The sequence below is a fragment of the Fulmarus glacialis genome, unplaced genomic scaffold, assembly GCF_000690835.1.
Source record: "Fulmarus glacialis isolate BGI_N327 unplaced genomic scaffold, ASM69083v1 scaffold28444, whole genome shotgun sequence".
Lineage (NCBI taxonomy): Eukaryota > Metazoa > Chordata > Aves > Procellariiformes > Procellariidae > Fulmarus > Fulmarus glacialis.
Genome location: NW_009206611.1, coordinates 1 through 17972, shown reverse-complemented (window position 1 = coordinate 17972; position 17972 = coordinate 1). Strand labels below are relative to the sequence as shown.

General features: G+C 50.8%; 1 protein-coding gene across 1 annotated transcript; it reads right to left on the bottom strand.

Moving 5' to 3' along the window:
* Positions 1-862: 862 nt before the first annotated feature.
* On the bottom strand, positions 863-16722 carry FAIM2 (Fas apoptotic inhibitory molecule 2). Its single transcript, XM_009575818.1, has 12 exons — positions 16708-16722; positions 14918-15098; positions 11765-11868; positions 11549-11613; positions 10766-10819; positions 8366-8416; positions 7775-7814; positions 7193-7230; positions 5917-6004; positions 5282-5377; positions 3355-3408; positions 863-1472 (listed from the first exon to the last, which is right to left on the bottom strand). Exons 1-12 carry the CDS (start codon positions 16720-16722, stop codon positions 1323-1325), a joined length of 936 nt encoding a protein of 311 aa, XP_009574113.1. The 3' UTR covers positions 863-1322.
* Between the last annotated feature and the right edge of the window lie 1250 nt (positions 16723-17972).

Sequence of the window (17972 nt, the reverse complement as noted above, 5' to 3'; positions counted from 1 at the left end):
CAGCAGGAAGGATCACTTTTTAAATAAGAGCAAAAGCCCTCTTATCTCCACCTGGGGCTTTACAGTTAGAAATTAGCCAGCTAATCCCCAAACAGGGGAATGTGAGCAAGGGGAAGATGGAAAGTTACCTGAGCACTCAGAGGCATCCAGTGCTCTCACTGACATCCCTGTTTGGGGGGGCAAAACTGGAAAACGGCCAGACCAAGAGGAAGAGGCAACATTGGTGTTTGCTACAAAGCAGTGTCCATTTTGAGCAACAGGCATTCACCCTGGCCTCAGTCTCTGGGTAGTAACCACTTGGACCATTAATCTCAAGCAACCAAGACAATTTTGTGAAGGCATCAGATCCTTATGATGGGTCACAGGATCTCAGCCACCCATTTGCCACATCAGGAGGTGTCTGGCTTTGCATGGGCTCTGACACTCAGCCTCTTTCATCTCTTCTCTGCCATTCTCTGCCAATAATCCTTAAATGGGATCAACAACTCCCCCAGGTGAAGAGCCACATTTCAGAGAGAACTGACATATATATCCCCCCTTGAGCGGGGAAGTGAGCCCACAGCCAGTGGTCCTGCTATCCCACTCTGGGAAGGAAAGAAAGTACAAACTCAGCCCCACAGCCAGATGCAAAGAATACAGAAGAATTCTTCCTCCAGGGGCATTAGGGATGTCCTAAAAGAGGCTGCACGTCCTGAACAACAGGTTCCCTTGTGCCTGGGGGACTGATTGCTGGGACATCCAGACTATGTGATCCTGTGCTCTGCACTTCTAAAAGCAGGCACTATCAGGAATATATCTCTGCAGAGGCCACAAGGCTCCAGATGAACACAGGAGAGAAACAGGGGGACGCAAGGATTTCCCTAGCTGTTTTTCCTGCCAGGATCCTAGCAAAATTCCCTACTCTCCTCCCCTTAATGTTATTTTCCCTTTGCAGAGCTGTTCTCAGCACTTCAGCATCCCATGATGTGCAGCACTCAGGGCAATTCTGACAGCCTCTGGGGAAAAGAAGATCTTGGTCTCATGCCTCCCAGTCTCTGGTCTGGTTTGATCTCAGTAGGAGCGGAGGGAGCAGAAGAAACAGAACACTTAAGCCCTACTTTGCTTTCTGGGTCACAGAGGCCTAACAGCATATATACAAGCTGCATAAGGAACCCAGGGGCTTTACTCAGCTGATTGAATGGAGCCTGCTAGTAGGCCAGAAAGGGTGGGTTTGTTTTTGTTTGGTGGTTTGGTTTTTTTTTTAACCCTCTTTTCCTCTTCTTTTAATATTTTTCTAAACACTTGCATCTTGCCAGTAAAGAGAAGATACTGCCTTGCTGCACTCACTCCTGGCTGGAGCCAAAGAACTGGAGGAAGAAGGAGAAAATGTAGATGATGTCCAGATAAATATTGAGGGCTCCAAAGATGTATTCCTCTGGGTTCAGTGAGTACCGACGATTCCCCATCAGCATCTGGGTATCAAATGCCAGGAACTGTGAGGAAAGAGGAGGAAACCCAATAACAGTCACATGGAGATTTTGCACATGGAGGCAAGAAGTGCTGTAGTGACAGGAGTTCTCCCAAATGCTTCACTGTACTCAGAACAAAAATGCAGCCACTTTTTATGGGGTGTAACTGCAATTTGAAAGCTCAGAACAATGCACTGAACAAGCTGCAACTTTCCCCTTCCTTCATTTCACTCTTGCTAGCCAAATCCTGAGCCTAACTATTACTCCAGGCCTGCTTCCTTCATGCTTTTTCCCCAAGGTTCCCCTTTGCTTCATCCATCCCAAATGTGTCCCAGGATCAGCTCTGGAGCAGTTCTCCCTGTTCCTCCTCAGCCAGTCCCTGCGCTTGTTATTCCCAGACTTCCCCCAGTTCAGAAACACCTGCCAGGTGACAAAGTGACCTGGATCCAACATGACATTGCAGCAGCAGCAACACCAGAGCAATAAAGAGCAAGAAACCCCAGATCCTGGGCAGCACCAAGGTCTGCAGAGCTGCCAGCAGAGGCAGCCAGACCCAGAGGGGAGCTGACACCTTTCTGAGGTACAAACACAACTGAGTGCAGGGCAGATTTTACCAGTGAAGCCATCACAGTGGGAATCCACTGCCCAGCCTGCCTGCAGGGACACAGCACTCACAGGAACAAACAGGGAGTACAAGGCAGGCTGGTGACCCAGCTGCAAGAAAACCTGCACCTTGTTGCATGGCTTCAAGCTCAGTATCTTCTCCCATCTCACCTTTACTCCCTGTGTTAACCTAGGCTGTGACAGACACCTTGGCATGGAGCTCTTCAGGGTTGGCAGGGCATCTTTGCCATCGCCTGGGGTCAGCTGGCACCTCTGCCCTCCCCAGTCATAAATAACAACTGATGTCCCCAGACAGTGTCAGGCTGAGCTGACAAGCCTGGCACAATACACTCCACCAGCTGAGTTTCTGACTGAAGTTTATGGAGTAATTATAAGATGTTTAGCCTCGTTGTATTTTACAGAGCAGTCTTTAATCATGAATCACAGAAGAAATACCTGAGCTCACTTGAAATGACTTTATTATAGCTAATAAATGAAATTGCTCAACTGTTCTTATTCACAACACGTTCAATGGGCACCGCCTTGAACCCCAAGGCAGCCCTCCTCCTGACCCCCACCTCGAGGTAACGTCAAGCATCTTCCCAGACAACTCCCACACCTGAGTGGCAAGCACGGCACTGCCAGGACTTGCTCTGGGAAGAGCCTCTCAGGAGGGACCGCTGGGGAGCAGTCGAAGGAATGAATCAAGCCTTTTCAACTGTCCTTGGAGGAGCTGCCCAGCTTCAGGGCTTTTCTTGCCTGCAGTGAAGCTTCCTAATGCCCCTTAATCCCAAACCATGGCCTCTCACTCTCTTTCTGTACCTCTGTTTCTGTTAGTCAAACTCATACCCAATCCTTGGCCCACTCCCACTCAACCAGCCCCGACTTGACTTTGCAGCCTCATTTCATCCCCAGGCTCCCTTTGCGCCCTGCAGTCCAGCTCCCACTGCTGTGCGAAAGCTTAATCTCTTCTTTTCCCACTCCAGAGATGCCTTTTTGCCCTGTCCCTACAATGCTTTCTGCTGTTCACACCTAGTATTGCACATACAGCACGGGTTTGCCAATCACACCATGCTCTGCACCACCACTGTCACGTATACCAACACCTTCTTGGGGCAAGGCTGAGGTCACTGCAATAATTGCTATTCATGAGCCATTTGAGGACGTGGAGCTCTCTGCAATCCTGCAACTTGCTCTTCTTCCTTCCCCAAGCACCCTTCAAGGCTAAAAGCATCCACTCCTTGCTTATTTCCTTATTTTTCCTGCCACCACATTCCCAGGCCCCATGACTGGCACCGCTTACCATAGTAAAGATAATGGCACCAAGCAGAGCGTAGATTGCGTGGAGCCAGGGGACCTAAAGGAAACAAATCCATCAGTCAGTGCTTGGGAGAAAACTGGTTAATTAGGACTTGACACTGAAGAGGGCTTAGCTGTCATGTGGAGGATACGAGTTGGGGAAAGTGCTCTAATAGCCCAGGATGGACTTGCACCACTTTCAGCTCCAACATAGTTTCTGTTGTTGACCTTTTCATGGCAAAAAACAGGTCACTGCCTCAGTTTCCCCTCTCACTGTGACTATTGTGTCTACTTGGCTCATAAGCTTCTAGATCAGGTACTTGTGTTTCCAAATAGCCTACTTTAACACAGCTGCCATCTCTGTGGGAATATCTTAGTGCTATCCCGATGGAAACATATTTTACAGCAGCCTTCGGTGTTTATTTACCCAGACAAAGCTGATGCCACTGGAAGAAACACCAAATGCTTCCAAGAGCCAGACCCAGCTTTAATTAACAAGCATAACTTAAATGTGTTCATCTGCTGGAGTCACAGCAGGAAGTTCTCTGGAATTAAGACCAAACCTCAGCTCCTGCTTGCTGTGGCACAGTAGCACACCCGCTAATGGAGAAGTTGCCTACATTCCAGAAGGTGCCCACATGGATGGCTGATTCAACCCAGAGATGGCAGCCTGCCTCCCCAGATAGACAAGCTCATTACAAGGCTGCCTCAAGCTATGCTTATCTTGAAAAGCTGCAAGATAAAGAGTAGTTGTCTCAACAGTTTAATGGCAGTGGCTTGGCACTGCAAGCTGGTTTACCCTCACATTTGCACAGGGGAGAGGTGGATCTCAAGCCAAGACAACCAAAATCCAAGCTCCTGGTTTTGGAAACACCAGCCTGTGTATTTGTCCATTATCAGACCAACTCCAGGGCTAGTACCAGTGGGAGTGTCTCCTGCAGGTCTGCCCTTAAAGTATGACTCAGGTCCCCAGAGAAGCCAGGTAAGATGTGAAGGGTTTGAAGGTCACTTAAAGGCTGCCGTGATCAAAGCCAGGTGCCTCCATCTCCAGCACAAGCAGGCATTCAAGGTGATTAATGGTGGCTGCACAGCCCCACACACCTTCCCTCTTTCATCAGCATCTTCCAGGGTCTGTCAGGCTCTTGCCTGAATGACGACTCACCTAATGAGACACTCTTGGATGGAGACCAGACACTCTGCGCTGCCACGCCAAATCCTCTTATCAGGTGTGGTCACAAGCTGCTCCAAGATTTCAGCTGGGCACAGCCAATGCCAGCTGTGACCGGGTCTCAGCCAAAAGCAGGGAGGCTGAAGGAAGGGTCTGGACCCATGCAAGAGGGACTGGCAGCAGTTGGAGGAGTGAAAAGGTAGTCACTCATGGCCAGGACTTGTTCCCGGGCCCCTCTCCGGAGGGGCTTATTTCTGAGAAATTTGAGCCTGAAGATTTAAACGCTGCAGGATGGTGCCTGATGCTGGTGTGAATACAGCCAGGGCCAGACAGGCACCCCACTGCACCTGTCCAGAGTTCACCTGCCCTGAACTTGAGTCAAGAGCCCTGTTTTGTGTCGGGCAGGCCAGTGCTTTAATGTGCTCACCGCTCTGGTTTTACTGGAGCGGAAACTGAGGCACAAGCAGGTGATGTGACTTGCCGTGGGGTCACTACACAGCTCCAGGAACAGAAGCAAACTTCCTCAAGCCCCAGGCCAGTGCTGTCCTACAACCTGATATCTGATTGTACAACAGGAAGGCAACAGCCACCTGGTCTTGCCTTTTGTTTCTGTTGGTGTTTCTGCACATTTTCGGAGAGCAAGCTGGGACACCCCTCTCAAGCCAAGCCCGAGAGCTTGCCCGCTTTAGGCTGATCAGCTCCCAGCCTTGCACCAGGACTGGTGGCACTGGGCAAGAAAGGAGGGGCACAGGTCATTACTCACATATTGGTAGGGCAGTATCACAGCCAGGATGATGCCACCAAAGAAGAGTACCATGAGCATTACAAAGAGGACACCCTGGTAGGAGGTGAAGTCAAACTGCGGAGGTGAAGAACATCACGTTACAAGTGCAGAGTGCTGAAACAGGAGGCAGCGAGGGGACCCAAACCTCCCTGTGTCCACAGGGAGGGAATTTCCAGCAGCACACCCATCTTGCTGTCACATGGCAATTGCTTCATCTGCATCTCAGGTCCTATAGCCCAACACCCATCTGTATGGCACACAGAGACAAACGCTTACCATATCCCCTTTCTTGCCACGGGCAAGAGCTCGGTACCCGTCACATTACCTGAAGTCCAAAAGCCATGTTTGTGCCTATGCCACAGCCTAATCCTCCAAAAAAACCATCTTACCCCCATACATTAGCATCTTCCAGTTCCATCTATATCCCCGACACATCCTTCATTCCAGCATGTGTCCTTATCTTCCTGTAACCTTCACTTTACATTCCAGCATCCCTTAGGTTGCTCCTGTATTCAGAGCCCTACAGACCTACACCTCAACCCCAGCACTGCCTGACCTGTGGTCCTACCCCTAGGAGATGCCTCTCCCAGGGGGACTGATCAGCACAAACTCACCTTGGTCTGGAAGCTGAAGATCGTGACAGACAGACACACCAGAGCTGTGATCCCCAGACACAGAAGGACCGACTTGGTATTGTAGTAACTGCAAAATTAACAGCAAAACCACTTTTCAGTGTTTCCCCACGAGGACAGGTGGAAGGAGGGAATAAGACAGACAGAAGCTTAGCAGAGGTGTACAGGGAAAGCATGAATCCTAGGCACAAACAGCACTGAAATTATTGATGTCCACCCTTAATGTAAAAAGGAAAGGATAGAAAACACTAAAAAAAAAAGACTAGATGGGTTTTCCTCCTGCTTTATATAGAAGAGGGTAGGCAGGAGGGCATGCCTATGCCTTCTGGGAACTCATGAGCAGCTAAGATGAGGACTTACTGTAAAAATCTATCCATGGACAGATGGAGAAGGGGGAGGATTCAAACTGGGAGGTAATAAAAGTAGAATGACAAATATAATTGTGGCACAATGAGAAATCAGAAAGCTGCAGCCACTGTTACACTACTGATGTGCTCCTAACAGGGGTTAGGGTCTTGGAAAACTGGAGGGAGGGAGGAATTTGAACAGGTAGAGAAATGGCAGGCTTAGGTTATAATTTTTTTGTATGTCTGGCTACTGATTTTGGTTACAGCACCAGGCTCAGCCCTAAGAAAAGCCAGTCCCCACTCTCCCCTTCAGTTTGATTTGAGATTGATATCACTGGTATTTTCCCCGAGTTGCTGAAACCACTATTTTCTTTGTCCCCAGCACACATCCATCAACACCCACTGGCTCATCTGCCTCGTCACCAGGGACCCACGTGAACCAGGGCTGATCCTGTGAGCAGATTGTAACAGTAAAAACACAAGCAAAAGGGAGCAAGCTGTAGACTACAAAAAACATGAAACTGCTGGAAAAAACTCCTGTCTCACTCCAGCCCCATCTGCTAGAGTGCTGTTTAGTGTGAAGGTGAGATCACAGTGTGTGGTAGTCCCTCATAGCCCATCATGCAGGCACTGCCTTGTCCCTGGCTCTCTAGTGCTCTCCTGTAGGATTTAGCATAGCTAGGAACTACCCTGTGCTGCCCCAGCTGTGACAGAGAAGGGGATGCCACCATAGGTCTTGGAGAACTTCTTTAAAAAGTGTTTTCAAAAGGGAAGGTCAGGCTTTGTGTGGCTACTGGAACAGCTCCAAAGAGATCAGGAGGCCTGTATGTTTCAGAAGTAGGGAGGTTTTTTTGTAGGAAGAGACAGGACATAGGACCAGAAGACTTCCAGAGACCACATGCTCAACCTACCTGGAGAGCATCCCAGTGAGATAAGCCATGGAGAGTGTCTGGGAGGGGAAGAGACCCACATTACTCCGGCATTCATGTCCCAGGGAGAGACACACAACAGATCAAATATTTCAATTACAGTGATGATGACAAGGGCAGTGAAGCCTCTTAAAAACAGATGCTCAAGAGAAGCAATTTTTACATAGTTTCTAATCGTCCAGTGATTAATATCCACAGGGCAGGTTAAAATGAGGGCAGGCCACCACCCTGAGAGCAGTCCCACCTTCTCCATCCCTCCACTTCTCTTGCACAGGACTCCAGCACCCTACCCCAGCTCCCACCACCGATCAGCCTCTGCAGGCATTTGGGTTTGGTTTTTGGTTGGTTTTGCTTGTTTTGTTTTTTAAAACAGAGGCTCCCTTCTTTCCTGCTTATCACATTCTAGTTCAATTACAGCTCCTGAGCTCAAGTGCAGGGCAATTAGAGGATGAAATTCCTGCTTTCTGCAGGAATCTAGACCAGACGGCTCTCCTGCTTGGAGCCATTATGAAACCCACGCTGGTTGCAGGGCCAGGGCAGACGCTGTCCAGATGTGCTACTTACAAAGATGCTCAGCAGGATCAGATTCCATGGGAAATACCTCCTGCAAGTGAAGAAACAGGGGCTGGTCAGCCCTGCGATGCAGAGGACAGAGGTAGTTAGCAGCACTGCACAACAGGTTGCATAAGATATGCCATATAATTAATGGCCTGTGCAGCAAATGACAGAGGTGTTGCAAGGGGACAGTCATCCTGTTGGGAATGAGAGAGCATTTGGGGTGCTCCTAGACCAAGAGGGCAAATGTGCCCATGATATTCCAGGAAAGCAGTCAGCAGTGCCCTGTTCCACCGAAAGCAAAGAAAACCATCCTCTGCAGTGTTTAATAAGAATTTAGAACTACACAGCAATGCAATTTTTGCTGCAACATAGCTACCTTTCCAGTTGCAATTTGATTTCAGCTTTTAATGCTGTGTTGCAGCAACCCACAACTGCATCAAGCCTGAAAATACAGCTGCCACCTCAGTCCCTACATCACCGTGTCAGCATGAGCCCATCCCATCTCTGCAACATTGTTGGTCATGCTTGAAACAAGAGGAAAAACATTCATTCTGCACTTCACAGGGCTGTTTCAAATCCAAAAAGAAAATATTTTACCTGGGTCCGGAGCAGCAAGCAAGAATCAAGTAGGTCACAAAGAAAACAGCACTGCAAAGAAAAGAAAAAGAGCAGTTTAGGGAGGAAAACCCAAGCATTTTGTGTTGATGCAGGAGAGAATTCTCCAGCTGACAAGTTTCAGTGCTCTGCTGTGCTGTTTAAAATGCAAGCACTGTGCCAGAAGTTGAGGCTGGGTAGGAAGCAAGGCAGTAGCTACCTTTCGCTGAAGCAGTTTTCTGCCCACAACTGCCTACTTTGCTTATGCCAGTGCAAGGTGGGACAGCAGCACAACCATCCCTGAAAAACCTGAAGGATGGTTTTAGAGCAGAGCAAGGGTAGCATTCAGGTCCAGGATAGATGGAGCACCCAAATGTGTTTGCTGTTGACACCTCCTCAGTGCATGAATTGCTCATACGGAGGTGGCCAGACTTTGCTCCTCATTTCCAGGCACTTCCTGGCTTGGTGGGATCAAGGCATCCTGCTGGAATTTCAGCAGCACTTAAACCAAGATTCACAGGGCTGGTAAAATGACTTGCCTAAGGCCAGAGGGAAGGTCTGTGTCAGAGGAGGGAACTGGTCCCATGTTACCAGCGCTCGAGGAAGAGTTCAACAGCAGAAGGATCCTCTAAGGTCAGTGAAGCTCGCAGACCCAAGCCTAATATGCTGTTGCACAAGCCATCCCCAGGAGAGTTATTTATCTCACATGACTTGACCCTTCAGCAAAGCAAAAAAATCCAACAGCTGAGGGATGGTCTCCCTCTGCTCTGGACGTCACGCAGCCCGGGTGTTTTTCCACAGTGCTGATGGATTAGGGCACAGTGGGAACCTGCTTACCCGCTTTCACCCAGTGCCTGGGGGGGAAAGCAGCTTCCAAGCATGCCGATGGCTGCACGATAGCCAGTCACCTTAGGTCTAATAAATGAACATGATGGCAAAACCCACGGGCCATGATAAACGCACCAGAGATAAACCTGAGCATTGCTCTCCCACGGGGAAACCAGGAAAGCTGGAGTGGACACAGCTGAATAGGTGGAAAGAAAGCATGTAGGGAGCAAAGAGAGCCATTGCAGTTGTCCACCTCCTTTGCATCCCTTGTTGCACATCTGCTCCTGCTTTATTCCCTCTGAGCCATCACCCCAGCGGTAGGAAAACACTCAGGGCACCCACTTCTATTTTACAGAGATATAGAGAGAGTTGGGGTCTCTGTGTATAAGAGAGATGCAGACTCAGATCAGGACAAGCAATTGGAGACACTGGGGTGGAGGGAAGGGTTGGCTCGCTGGGAGGTGAAGGGACAGACAAAATTTCAGTCCCTCAAGTACAGAGCCTATGCCCAGCTGGCCCAAGACAGGTTTGCTCCTACTGAAAAATATAAATGCCAGTAAGCTACAGAAGAAGAACCCAAAGGTCAAAGCATAGACCTGAGAAGAGCTTGGTCTTGTCTCCCTGCAAGGCAATGCTGCTTCTCCAATCAACCAACGGCCAAGAAGGAGCACGTTATTTTCCTTTAAGGTCAAAGAGACATGCTGATGCCAGTTCCCTTCTATTACTGCTATTTTGGGTCTTTTTTTTCTAAGTTATATAAGCTGGTGTCTCATCTCCGGGCCTGGACACATTTCATGATTTGGGTGTGAACTAATTGAAGCCAAGTTCACAGAGCCTTGTTCACAGACAATTGCATTGTACACTCTGCCTGCTTAATTAGCAGCACTAACACAAGCGGCATCCAGGAAACCAGCACAACTGCAAATATACTATCGCATGGAAGCACAGCCTACGCTACCTCCGAGCTGACCTTTCGGACCAGGCTTGACTAATGAATGGCATCCCAAATTCTGGGCACCGAGAGCGGCTCCGTAATGAAGACCCAGGCGTGACAGCCCCACAAACATCCTAATCTCTCCAAATGCATCCCCTGCCCTTAACATTGCCTGCACCCTTCATCTGTTGCATATCAAGGCATGCGATGTATACTCAAGCAATCTCCTTGCTTTCAATGGGACAAACACAAAACCTAAGGTACCCTAGACACCCTTTCAGGTCTCGCATCTGGGTTTCTGCACTGTTTTCCTGGAAGCTCCCCAGTTTTACCTGGTTTGCTCTGCAAGCAATACTCATGTACTCATACTTTGACCCTGGTTTGTAGAGCAGCAAGCCCTCTTTTTGAAAGTATTTGTAGATATCTAGCATATCTCATGTCTCAAACTCATTTAGGTGAGATTTTCTATCTTCTCACCTCAGAGTTATCCATGAATTTCCCCAGTTCCCCCTGCATACATATTAGTGCAATTCTCCACACGCAAGATACAAAAGTGTTTGTAAAGTGTCTCCACATCATCACAGCCACCTCCAGAGCTGTTTGGAGCATACATGGCCATAGGAGAAGACAGACATACTCACTAGGAAGCCCAATACCAGGCAGCATGCGTCTGAATGTACCCCTTGACCGGCTCACTGCAAGACAGAGAAAAGGGATGCTGAGCAGAAAGCATAAAAAATACAATCACTTCACAGTTTGCTGCTAAATTAAACACACACGGGGTGATGCAGCACAGTGTACGTGAAAAAAAATACCACGGCTGAATCTACTCGGCAGACTGACCAACTGGAAAGAAATTCAACCTGTCAAGTCGGAAAGACGGCCCTGCTGTTATCAATTACAGTCAGGCTTGCTCGGGGAATGACCACTGCCTTCTCTGAGAAGTGATTAAAGAGCTGAAATTCTCAGGCTGACAGTGATTCATTATTTATTCTGGAGGCAACTGCACATGCCCAAAATGCTCAGTCATCTGAGCTAGAGACAGCCGCTGCTCAAGTGTGGGGTATCTGCTTCTGCAAGGAGAGGTAACCCAGTCCCTAAAGCTGAGGTAGGCTGGGGTCTGTCAGCCTTGATAACTCCCAAAGGAAAAATATGGCAGTTAATACTCAAGGGCAAGCAGCCCAGACCTCTTCACTGGGGATAGCACCCAGAAGGGATGACGCACCATCCAGAGGACATGCAGGAAAGGTAGCAGAAGTACTGAAGGACCTCTCAGGGTTCCCTCAGTTTTGTTTTTCTATTGGAGCACATAGGAAAAAAAAATCAGGGATCTACATAACAGACAACACCCCCAAATAACAGGTGATTCAGGAGCAGCTCACACACAGGACAAAGCGAGCATTACTGCTACACAAGAGACCTACCAGAAGGTGAAGAAAGCCACAATAACGACAGTGACCAAGAGCTGGACCATCAGGATGGCATAAACCTGCAACGAGAGGCAGCAGCCCATGGGCGACTGCTTCCCACCCAGCCCAGGGAAGCCGGCAAAGCCATTGCAGCCGGGTCCCTCCAAGGGCTCAGAGCTGGTCTCCTGCCTTCAGAGGGGCAGGCTGAGCCTGGAGAGACTTGCCCCTTACCTTCCTGATGAACACTCTGCGCACGTTCCTGTCATCCCAGCTGAAGGTCGTGAGCATCTCTGTGTCCCCTGGGTACCCGCCACTGCCATAGCTTGGGCTCGTGCCTGAAGCAGAAGCCAGACAGATCAGCTCCGTCACCCAGTTCCCTCCCCGGCTGTAATAATCTGACCCCAGTGACTGACTACAGCTCAAGAGGCCCAAATTTCAAAGTTTTCCTGTTGCATTGCAAAACAGAGCCTTGCTGGGATGCACTCTGCTCCCTTCCCACTCTTATTAGGACCATCTCCAAGAACAGGCAGGGGATGACTTCTGCAAACTCCAGCACGACAAGGACACCAGGGTTAATTCCTGTCTATGGTAACACTGTTTTTTTAATGGCAATTAGAGAGCTCGTATCATATCCTTGCTCACCTTTCACTGAATATTAAAGCATCCCCCAGAGGAGCTGTGACTCAGCACCTCATTCATCCCCATCAGGAGCTCTGGTGCAGGAGGATTCCCTCGCTGCTCTGTAATTACCCGAGCTTAGACTATGTCTGCATCGTATCTTATGTCAACAGTGTGCCCTCTCCTCTGAGAGAACCTCATTACAGCCAGCTTTTCCATAAGGTCTGTCCCTGAATCTGATTTCCATGCAGGTAGTCAGAGAACGGTTTAGCAGCAAGCCTAAAAAAGGGGGGAAACAACTCCGATGCTACTGCTGAGAGTAGCTTCCCCAAAAATCATCCCACCACACGACCCAGCCCTGCTTTGCTGAGGGCTCTGTAACACAAGCTCTTGTTGCTGGAGTTTCCCTGCAGATGGGCAAGGAGGAAGGGTGCACCATAAAGCATCAGTTTGCTCTGCAGCCTGAAGGGAGATGGAGGGAAACATCGGAAAACCTCTGCCTGCCGGAGAGGCGACTGTGCCGACAGCCAGGGATGAAGATAGCAGCGGGGATATTGGAGGGCGGGGGGCTGCGAGGAGAAACCCAAAGCAGCAGTTTCTCCCTGCTAACATCAGCTGCACAAATTAGATGTAAGAATCAGCCTTCTCCATCTCCTGAACCTCATGCTCAAGAGAAAAATAAAACAAATAGTGAAACCTCAGTTGTCTTAGCATATCATTCCCCTGTGCTATTCACTTCTCTTGCAAATATCCCCTTCCGTGTTCCTAACAGTTTCCCCACCTGGGTTTCCTATAGAATGAAGGCTTATGTGATTACACCAGCTATACATTCTTGTCCCTGCCTGTTTGGCAGATGCCTCCCCTCCTTCTCAAAGCTTTTTAGCTCAGTGATACTCATATCCTCCAGGCAGATGGAGGAAAGACCCTCTCAAACTCAGAGGACAGGCTGCAGACACCAGGAGAGCCAAACTCAAGGCCTCGGTCATGGATTTCTTCTGTTTTACTGGTCAAAGGCTGCTTGCTCTTATTGCAGAAGCCTCATCGTAAAGATGCCCCTGGCAGGAAATAAATCCCTTGTGCCTAATAAATCTCTTGTGCCTTCTTCTACGCCCCAGTGGAGATGAAACTCCTGCAGTGCGTCCTCCCTGCATTTCTGCAAGATCTGTCATCACCCACACAGGGCCGAGAGCACCTGAGGCCCATATCCCCAGGACACTTCAGTGCCTTCTGCATCAAAGCAATCAAGGCATCTAAACACGAAATTAGGCACCTAAATGCCTCAGAGGAATGGAGGGGGTTTCCTCCTCCCTGGCTAGTGTCCCCAGCACATGTCACCTGCCACCTATGGCCACACCTGAGGTAGCAGGACAGTGTGTCCCAAGCTCGTTATTAAAGAAAGCAACTCAAAACACATGCCACTTCTCTCCGGCTACTTCCAGTCTCATATAAGCTGTTAGACACAGCCCCATGGCGTGGACCCCCGACCCTGGTACAGGAGTCACAGCTTGCAGCATGGCTGAGGGCAAGGAAAGGGGAGAAGGACATGAAATCAGAGGAAAACACCAGCAGGGATCAGGACACAGCTGCAGAGAGGAAATCCTGCCAGGCTTGTCAGGGAGGGGACACGAGATGACACATCACCTAAACAAGTCCTCTAGGATACCCGAAATACCAGCATCCTAACCCGTTTGGGCTTTACCCATCCTAATTCATCATGACAGTAGAAGGACCCAGATGGTTGTTATAGCAAGCTGGGAGGTTATTTATCCCCGCTGCTTCTGACGCCTGAAGGCAAACAAGAATGGGAGAAGTCTGTGAAACCATCGGCGTGTGCAGGCACACACATCTCAGAGGGGTTTAGCTCGCTCTTTCCCCTTCCCTAAACATCTCCATCCCTGCAGCTGCGACCATCCCTGCTGGATGGAACAGGCAGCCAGCAAAGCACAGCAGAGGGAGAGAACTGAGAAGAGAGAGGACTCAGGAGTCATTAAATCCAGTCCCTCCAGCACTCTCTCCAGTTCAAGCTGTGCTGTCCGAGCAGTTGGCCACCCCAGCAGACACGCTTGCCGGCCACTGTGTCCTGCATCCATCTCAGCTTGCCGCTACACAGCCGTTCCCCTGCATTGGGCACAGTCGAGCCTTTGTCCCGCTTGTCACGACCAAGCAGAAGCTGCGCGCAGCACCCAGGGAAGAAAAGCTGCTTGTTTGCTGAGAAGTCGGCCACACAGACCAGTGCTGGAACAATTCAGCCTTCAAGTCCAGCCGTGTTTTAGCCTCCACTGGCTCTGAACACCGGCTCATGGCAGCCAGACATCACTGGTGCCGCGGCACTGATTTTGCCAGTTCAGCAGCTTCTTTGAAAGCCGGGGTTGAGCAGGAGCTAGAGGGGAGGCTGCTGCCTGCAGAGCCGGGAGCATTGCACGGGACTCTCCCCAGCCCTGGGAGGTGGTATTGCCCAGCGCAGCAAGCTGGGAGAGGGGATTTTTCCCATCCTGATACTGGGTAGGAGAGCAGGGACAGAGCACTGGAGTTTAGTCCCACCTTTGGAAGGCAGCGTGGTCTAGTGGTTGGCTGAAATGGCTTTTATATATAGATGTAGACTTATATGGCTTATAGCTGCAGCTCTAGGGTGAGCTCTACCATGAACCAAACTGGGCACCACATCCCTGGTTCCCCTCTCCTCTACAAGCCTGTAGGGGGAATCTCTGCACCCCTCTCCCCCCTCTTCAAGGGGCTCACCCTGGGTACAGCCACAGAAGGACTTACTGGGGTCAACGTAAGCCCAGCTGGGGTGGAGCGGGACCGATGGGGGAGGAGGGTAAGCACCAGACTTCATCCCTTCTCCCGCTGTCGCCTCCTCATAGGTCGGAGGAGCTGGTGGAGCCGTGGCATTGTCCTTCTTCTCCCCTTGCCCCTCGGAGTTGGGGGGTTTGTTGTTCACAGAAAGCTGCACATAAGGAGGGGGGATAGAGAAATTAGACTGTAAAAACAGCACAGAAACTGCCTTGCAACTGGAACCCGACAGGGCATGGGACAGAGGTCTGGAGGTCCCTCTGTTGGAGCCCAGGAACTGGAAAGACACCCAGTAACGCCTGTGAGCTGGCAATGGACCCATCCCTGCACCCCCAGGAAGGAGCATCCTCTGATGTGATTGAGGGAAGAGATGGGAAAACACCTGACATGTTAAAGGGGATGAAAAATTATAGGCAACCAGGTCTGAGGGGAGACACAGCCTTGCCCAGGGTCCTCTGTGGTGCCTCAAGCTCATATGTAACACTGGAAAGCACCCAAATAATTCTCTGCTTTTCAGCCTACTTCTTTCTAAATTTCCCCTTAAAAAAGAGCTTTCAGTTACTGGGCAGGAAACCCTGCCCAGCAGCTCATTCCCACTTACACCCACAATTTGAGGGGTTTCTCCTAGCCCCCAGGAAGTGCTCTGCTTTGGCCCTCCAACATCTTCTTTTAGCTCGTTCCTCTCTGCCCATCCAGAGGCTCAGCCTTGCTGCTTTCCGTAATTTGAAGATGCAGCTAAGGGACTTGGGATCCCGTGTTTTCAGATTATGAAATCCCAGCAAAGAGCCAGCCTCAGGCCACTTGAGAACTTGCTTCTCCTTGGGAACGTTATCCATTTAACCTTCTAGATCTTTGTCATCCCAGGATAAGTTATGAGCCTGGTATCCTGCCCTTGCTGCCAAAGGAGGTGCCAGCTGTCAGGGATAGCATCCCCATGGATTTTAGGAATGTAGGACTGGAACCACAAAAAGTCCAAAGTGAAGCAGATCGACTAACCAGCACTGCAACAGACAGCACAGTCCCTGTAACAAGGTCTTAAACTAAAGGTGTAACAGGCCCTTGAAAATAAAGCCAGGGTACCAGGCTGAGACATACACCACGAGCAGACCCAGCTGCATCAGGATAACTGTGCCACCTCCTCTGCCACCTCATGGGGACTGTCCTCGCCCTGTCCTCCATTACATAGCCCTTGGGTATAGGGTGACCGATATCACGCAAGACCCCCAGAGATACCCAAAGAGGGATGGTGCTGCCTGCATCCAGGCAGCCTCCAGCATCGTTGTCATGGTAATGGTGCACTGTGCTGGCAGAGGATGCATAAACCCCCCCTCCCTGGTCTCTGAGCATTGGAGAACCCCCAAAATCCAGGGGTCCCTGGACCAGAAAGGAGGTGCTCAGGGCAGGTGCCAAGTGCTGACTGCTGGGGGCACGGATGGGAAAGCACCCAGTTGAGCTCCCCAACATCCAGGATGGGTGGAGGAAACAGCCACAGGTCTAACAGCAGGGTTGAGCTCCACATCCAGCACCAGGAAAAACAGCCCCCAACCCCATAGTGACACAGCCCTCCACCCCCTTCCTCTGCCGAAAACACCCCCATTGCAGGGGCCAACGCACCGGGCTGTGCACGGGTACCCAGCTCCCCCCTCCACAGCGATTGTTTTATTCCTTAAATCCCCTCCCGTCAACCCATTTCCCCCCCCCCAAACATGCAACAATTATGCAAGCAGGACGACTCATCCTCCAAGCGCTGGCCTCCCACCTACCTTCCCCTGGGTCATGGCTCCTCGCTAACGATGCTGCCAGACCCCGCGAGCAGCAGCAGGAGGGAAGAGGCCGTAGCTGAGCACGAGCCTCCTCGCCGGGTCCCTTCCAACCCTCTCCCGGGGTGTTTCGGGGCTGGCTGCAACCGCTGCAGCCTGCTCTGATGCCTTCACCTTCTAGCAACATCCACGGAGCAGCGGGCGCTGAGGGAGGACCGTACCATTCCCAGCCTGCAGCACAGGGGGAAGCCGGGAAAGAAACAGCTAAAACGGAGGCGAGCGGCCACCGGCAGCCATGGAGAAGATGCACAGACACAGCGATGGGGAGGCAGCGGCAGGCTCCCACACCACGGAGTGGGAAGCAGCCGCCCTGGAGATGCTGAACTCGGGGATGGGATCGCAAAGGGGAGGGAGACGCGAAGGATGCTTTGCTGCAGCATCTCTCTGCCGCTGCATGTCAGAGCTGACCACGGGCTGGGGAGCAGCTTCCACAGGCCCTGCTGCAGCCGGGCACAGCAGCAAGGGCTACCGCGGGGGGCTGGAGGCTCCCCTGGGGCAGAGGGGAAGGCCTGAGCTCTGTAACAGGAGAGCAGGAGGAAGGAATCGCACACGGCCCTGGCTCCTTCCTTCCCAAGCTTTGTGTGGAGCAGGATAGAGAGGATAAGGCTCGTTTGCCCCACACGCGTTGTCCTCTCTGGGCTATTGCAGCCCCATCTGGGGGGGCACAGGGAGGGTTTGGAGGTGTCCCAGGGCAGCCGGCAGACCACGAGCACCACGCAGCCCCCATCACCGAAGCAATATAATTAATTCAGCCCCACGAAGGAGAGGGCTGAATGGGGAATCCAGCTCCCAGCCCAGAGCACGTCCAAGGGAAGGGGCACAAGGTAAATGAGGTTTTGCCCCCCATGACAGGACCTGGGGGAATTACAGTCTGGAGAGCACAGTGAGATGGAGACATCTCCTCCTACCAGCCACAGCAGGAGAGAAAAAAATTGTCCCTTCACATAGTGAAATGCTTCACACGGGCAGAAAATTTGTCCAGGAGAGAGGAAGAGACAGACAGTACAAACACAGCACACCCTCTACCTAAACACATGGAGACACAGGCTTGTGATGAATGAGAGATGTCAGCAGAGCAGTCTTGTACTGTGTTCCCACAAAATGAAAGCACAATTTTCATAGAATCATTGAACAGTTTGGGTTGGAAGGGACCTTTAAAGCTCATCTAGTCCAATCCTCCAGGGCAGGGACATCTTCAACTAGATCAG